The sequence below is a fragment of the Parasteatoda tepidariorum genome, chromosome 11 (genome assembly GCF_982258835.1).
Source record: "Parasteatoda tepidariorum strain Cologne lab strain chromosome 11, Ptep-v5.0, whole genome shotgun sequence".
NCBI classification, from domain to species: domain Eukaryota; kingdom Metazoa; phylum Arthropoda; class Arachnida; order Araneae; family Theridiidae; genus Parasteatoda; species Parasteatoda tepidariorum.
In genome coordinates, this window is record NC_141765.1 from 17,135,341 (window position 1) to 17,142,335 (window position 6,995).

Below are 6,995 nucleotides of genomic sequence, written 5' to 3' on the forward strand. Positions count from 1 at the left end.
TTCTGTTAAATCTTTAACGACACCCTGGAATTTTTTTCTTCGCACCGAAAGCCTCAAATAAAATAATAATATTATAAACATTTACTTCAAGTAATAATGTTCATTTAATTTCATAAAAAAAATTCATCACTGTTAAGTTTTATCTGAAATAATTATGATTGTTAGAATTCAATAGTAAACGAAAAAAGGTTATTGTCAGTTTTACCAAATTTTATCATCTGTAAAAAATTTAAATATTGTACTTGAAATTTTAATTTAGATGCTTCAAAAAATATATTTTTTTTCGATCATACAACATTAATGCTCGTAAATTTTATACAACATAAAATTTATTATGCGAGTAAGTATGCTATTATTAATATAATATTTCATGTATATGTAATTATTGACCTCTAATAATGTATTTAAGTCATAGTGTTTTCATAAATGAGTATCTCACTCTTTTCATGGGTGTTCAATCGTACAATGCTAACCACAGGTGGCGCTAGCGGTTACACTTCCGGGTTGCAACTTCCGATTTGTTTTTACATCTAAGTTTTAAAAACTTGCCCATTGCCCAAATTGCTAAGGTCATTGTTATTGAACTCGTACTGTTTACAATATGACCATTAAATTTTTTAACCCATTTAACTTTAGCCAATACACTCAAATAATAACAATTCTTAAAATTTATTTGCGTCGATTTATTAGTTTCTTTAAATCGATCAAAAGAACTTTATACCGAAACATCTTATGTATGGTAAAACTATGTGTCAGTTTAAATATAATCTCAATACCAACATTTCCTAGGTTATTAAGACTGGTAACGAACGCACTGTCTCCTTAACTTAACATTATACCGGACGACGCACTGGAAAATTTCAAGACTCTGTTCAGGTTTCAGAATCCTGTTGTACATACATAAAGTTAAACTAACGTACTACTCCTCTAACCAGATATAAATTGATTTGTAAGAAAAAAAATAATAAACTTCGAAATATTTCCATAATTTTTAATTTCCATAGTTTCTCACTTTTGCAGAAAATACTTTAAATAAGAAAAATTCCCACACAATTTCCAAACATTGTCCTAATTTTAATAAATGTATTCTTGTTTTGTGTATATTTTTGAAGATGCCCCTATAAAATGGAAAATTTTGAGCAGCTGAAAAGCACTGAAGTTATCGTACAAGTGTAGTACATAAGTAAGTGTAGTATATAAGTAAGTGTAGTATATAAGTAAGTAAGTGTAGGGTATAAGTGAGTGTAGTCTATAAGTAAGTGCAGTTATAATCAGTGCGAGTGTAGTAAGTAAGTAAGTATCAAGAAATAGTTGCGAAATGATTGGGCATAAAATAGAGATGTACTCGAACCTCATCGAACTCGAACATACAACTTCATATTTTTCTTTTCCATCAAAAGTATGCCGGTCAATGTAATATTTAAGTGGCTGCTGCTTGTAGAGCTACATCTGCACACAAACATTGGTTGTAAAAAAGTATCAAAAATTTTTTTTGGTACGTTTGGCAATTTTATTAGGTAATTCTCAGAAGAACTGAAACACGAAATAAAGCAGGAGCGGCATATATTTCAGATAAAAGATAATTTCTACTGTATTTTAGGTTACTAAACGTTAAAAATTCTCTAAATAATTCTGAGAAACAAAAGAAAAAAAATTAAAAAATTGATTCGTTAAATTAAAAAACCTTTATAAAGTGATAGTTTAATCTTGACACCTGGGTCAAACTATTGAGTACCAACATGAATCGGTATTAACCTGCTCATGCCAACCACTAATAGGCAATGAAAAAAATATCACATTTGTATTAGTGAACTATTAAGATATTACTTATACCTGCCTGAAAATTAAGTTGTTAACACCATTATTGCAGAATATTTCTGCACAATTGAAAATTGTTTTTGGTTTAAAATAGTCTATTTAATTTTCTGGTAAATATCGTAATCGATGCACTTTCTAAGTAAGTTAAAAATTTACATTTAATTTAAAGATGCATAATTTATCGCATAGTAACCTGAGACGCTTGGATTGTTGCCATTTATAAGCATGTAAGAATCTCTTAGTTCCAGAAATTTATTTCCGGGTTAAAATAGAAATATGCTATTTTATTTAAGCATATATTGGTATTAGAATAATCATATAAAAAAAGGCATTAAGTTTCTATATATATTGATATTTAATTCATGAACATGAAATAATGCATAATCACCGTTGAAGCAACCCGTGAAATCGATACAATCAAAATAATAATTATAAAACAAGATAAAAAAAACATTTTAACTCAAATAAACGTAGAAAATCGTATCAAAATAGTACGGTAAATTAATGTACTATTTTAAAAATTATAAAAAAAATTTTTCTTCCTAAATTTATATATATATATATATATATATATATATATATATATATATATATATATATGTATGTTTTGAGCCTCTTTGATTATTTTATATATGCTTTACTGTGATACATAATAATTGGTCTACAAATTTAATTTAAATTAATAATAGTTATAATAAATTAATTTAAAAAAAAGGAAAGATATTTACATAAAAAGTTTTATATTTTGAAATATTTGTGTGGAAAATTTTGTTGTAAATCAAGGTGGAATAAATTTAAATATTCTGTGAATGACATAAATTAATAAAATTTATATTTTATGAAGATAATTTTCGTTTCAAAAAAGGCATTTGAAACCAATTATTCTAAATGTTATTATATTAAAGGTAAAATGTAGGTAATAATTGTAAAATATTTCACGCTAATTGTATTTATGTCGTTTTTTTTTATTCCCACAAGTTTTTGGTCAGCTTTTTTTTTCTTTGTTTCTTTCCCGTAATTAATAAAACAATTCACAAAATTATTTTTATGAATTAAAGTCAAAGACATAAATGTCACGAGTGCCTTTAGTCTGGAAGCTCGAAACATATTAAAAAAATATAGTTTTAAATCCATAATTAAAATCCATAGTTTTAAATTATTTTAATTAAATTATAAATTCAAAGAATGCAACAATGCGAATACCAATGCTAAAATATAAATACCTCAAGGGCACCTTGAAAAAATTATTTTCTAATATTTGCAAAATTAATTTGAATAAAATATGAAATATAATAGGATGGATGTAATGTTACCTGTTGTTGGCAATCCGAGAAATGTTATTCCACCCAGGAACAGGATGATACTCCATTTGAGGGGCATCATCTTCCCCAAAGAATCGCCTTCAAAAGGGGACTAAAAGTAAGAGACTGCCATCACTACTTATTTCTCTAGTGTCCCACTTTTCACAAGTTGCAACAACCACGCTTTTAGAGAGTAGTTTTTTATATCACGGGCAAAGATTTTTGGAGGAGAGCGAACATTAGCGTGCTTCTCTGCTTTGGCGTGGGATGCCATCCTCCATCTTTAGAATACTATTTTATTCTTAAATATTTAACATTAATTTAAATTGATGTTTCAGAATCAAAATATTTGATGCCTAAAATATATATCTATTCATTGCGAAATATTGGTGAATGATGATTTTGATTGATGATTGACGATGTGATGATTTTAAATATGCATCATAATCTCATTGAAATAAAATAAATTATTTTTACTTGCACTCTCATAAAAATCGATTCTATTTTGAATCATCGGTTAAAGAAATCATCACATAGTACCAATTTTTAATTAACTCGTAATGATATTGAGTTTATTTTATTAATTTAAGATAATGTTTTAGAAGAATTAAATGGATTCTTAAATAGGTTGATACTTAACCAATATTAAGTATATTGTTGCTTAAAATGGATTCTTAAATATTATGTTACTTCAAAATCCTAGAAATTAATAACGCCTGTGACATTTTTAAGTATGCATCATAACCTCATTGTAATAAGGCATAATATTTTTAATTATACTAAAGAAATTGGTTGAAAATCTTGAATATAATTAATTGATTTAAATTGCTATTTTAGAATGCTTAAATAGATTCTTAAATATATTGTTATTTACTCCATATTTCTAAAAATTAATAATGGCTGTGACAATTTTAAATATGCGTCATAACCTCATTACTGTAAAGCAAATTATTTTTAATTATGCTCTAAAAACATCTGTTTAACTTTGAATCATCGGTACCATCAATCATCTCACACCATTGATGTTTTTAGAATGATTGTAGGAATTCTCAAATATATTGTTGTTTACTTCAAATTATTAAAAATAATAATGATTGTGGCAATTTTGAATGTGCACTATAACCTCATTGGAATAATGCAAATTATTTTTAATTACGCTCTCATAAATATCGGTTCAGCACCATTTGCATAATAACCTCATTCGAATAAAAATATTATTTTTTTATTACACTATCATAGAAATTGGTTCAACTTAGAACCAGTCGTGAATTTTTAATTCATAATGATCTTAGGTATATTTCATTCATTTCAATTGATGCTTTAGAGTAACTACATATGAATTCTTAAATATATTGCTAGTTATTTCAACTTTCAAAAAATTAATAATGATTCTGCCAATTTTAAATATTCATCATAACCTAATTGCTGTAAAATAAATTATTTTTAATTATAATCTCATAAAAATTGGTTCAACTTTGAATCATTGGTAACATCAACTATCACACAATGTCAATTTTTCATTAATTCGTAATGATCTTGAGTATATTTAGTCAAGCTAATACTGAGTAATGCCTAAGGCAGAGGTCGCCAAAGTGGTCTATATAGACCCCCAAGGGTCTATTTAACAAAAGCGGGGGTCGATCTGAGACAGGGGGGCGAATGGGGGTCGATCCGAATCGGAAAAATCGATTGTGGGTCGAAAAAAAAAATAGTGTTCTCAATACGCAAATCACACATACCTAATTAAGTATGTAAAATTTGTGAATTTTTCTTTATAATTGACTCAATATCAGTTTCTTTATAAAACATAAATTAATAAAAAACGTATATTTATTGGGGTGAAACAAGTATTTACGTACCACCGTGCAGTGGCACGAACTCAGCGCGGTTTATAAGTCATATGCATATATGCGCTTGTCCAAATGTCACGTGTGACGAGCATTGACGTTACAAATGCAAATATCATACGCAGTTTCAGCTATCTTTGCAAACTGTGTTGAATATTTGCAGTGTCATTATTAAAACTTTTAGAGTTTTGGATAATTAGTTATTGTTTCAATAAAACCATTCGTTTGGTTTAGATATCAATTTTAATTATCAATGCACAAAAAAGTAGGTAAGCGTTAATAATATGGATTAGTACAGCCCGCGACAAAACTATAGCACACTTTGTATTTTTTTACGAAAATTACAAAATTGACTAATTTTGACGAAAATTAAAATTGACCAATTTTGAACCCAATATAGCGAACCTTGTAAAAAAACACCAGACACGCCCATCTCATTGATCAAGAAGCAGTAAACCTTTAGTTACTTTACTTATTATATCTACTTATGCATAATTACTTATTATTTAATAATAAGGTATTTAAATTTTAATATTAATATATTTTTCATAAAACTATTGTTACACAATGTACTATTACTTTAATAAATGTTTAAAATCATAAAATAAATGTACAAACACAGTATCTAATAGAGTTTTATTTTAATTAACAGAAAATTACTTTTGTGGGGGTCGATGGAGATTTCGAAAAATTACATAGGGGTCGATGATCAAAAAAGTTTGGCGATCCCTGGCCTAAGGGATGCCTTTAAATATGCATCATGTCCCTATTGGAATAACATAAATTATTAAATTCATTCTCCTAAAAGTTGAATAAACGTTGAATCATGATATCGGTATCATGAACCATATGATTCAAGGTTGCTGCAACTTCAATAGCGTATTTAAATGAACCATATTTTCATAGTAGGTGAAAAATTTAATAGAATTTATTTTGTGGTTATTCTAAATTAATTTTCATTAATGAATGTAGTGGTTTTGGAATAAAGTTATTTTGTTTTTAATATTGTTTTTTATTTTAAATTTCTACTAATTAATTATGACTAGTGGCTGTGGAATAATTCAAAAAATGCTTCATAATCTCATTGAAATGATTTTTTCGAAACCTAATTTATTTATTTCAAATTTTACAAGTTATTAAAATTGGCTGAATTTTGAATCATAACTTGAAGCGCAAAAGCTATATCGATCAAATATGATGCAACTTTAATACAGTGCCAAAGTGAAACAGATTTTCTTTTTTTGATTACATGATACCGTGCTTCATCCTGATCTAAAACACAGAACTTGTACAGACCCTCAATTTAACTGCTTAAAAATGTCGCAGACAATATGCAAGGTATTATAGTTCAAGGTATGGATATTGTGGTTCATTGTTGAACTGATTTTTTTAGAGTGAATTTAAAAATAATTCGTGTAACGAAAAAAAATATTCAAGCGAGTTCGTTTTCTTTACCCTCCATCTTTATAATACTATTTCCTTCTGAAATATTCTTCTTGGTTTTAAATTATTTTAGAATCAAATTATTTTGATTCTTAAAGATGTTTGAACCTCAACGCCAAAAATTTATTTTAAATTTCTATAAATTAATTATGATTAGTCTATGGGATGATTCAAAAGTTGTACCATTACCTCACTCATTTTTTCGAAACGAAATTTATTTATTTCAAATTTAATTTTATGAGTACACTGTTATAAAAATGGTTTTAATACTGAATAATAATTTCGGTAACTTGAAACACAAACGCCTTAATGATCAAATTTGTTGCAACTTCAATACAGTGCCAAAGTGAACCAGATTATCCTAGATTTGATTAATGTGGTTCATCTTGTATGGAAACACAGAATTTGAATAGACTCTCAATTTAACTGCTTTATATAACGTTGCGGAAAATTGATACTATGAACAATAATGCCTGCAATATGCACGGTATTATTGTTCAAGGTATCGATATTGTAGTTCAGCAGAATTTTATGAGAATGAAATTAAAAATAATTCGCGTGACGAAAAAAAATATTCCAACGAGGT

General features: G+C 27.2%; 1 protein-coding gene across 1 annotated transcript in view; it reads right to left on the bottom strand.

Annotated features, from left to right (window-relative positions):
* LOC107451012 (sarcalumenin) overlaps positions 1-3,328 on the bottom strand; it is a 42,512-nt gene extending 39,184 nt beyond the window's left edge. The window contains exon 1 of the mRNA XM_016066964.4: positions 3,132-3,328. Within this exon, the coding sequence (XP_015922450.2) occupies positions 3,132-3,201 (70 nt within the window). The 5' untranslated portion in view covers positions 3,202-3,328. The remainder of the gene's footprint in view (positions 1-3,131) is intronic.
* Between the last annotated feature and the right edge of the window lie 3,667 nt (positions 3,329-6,995).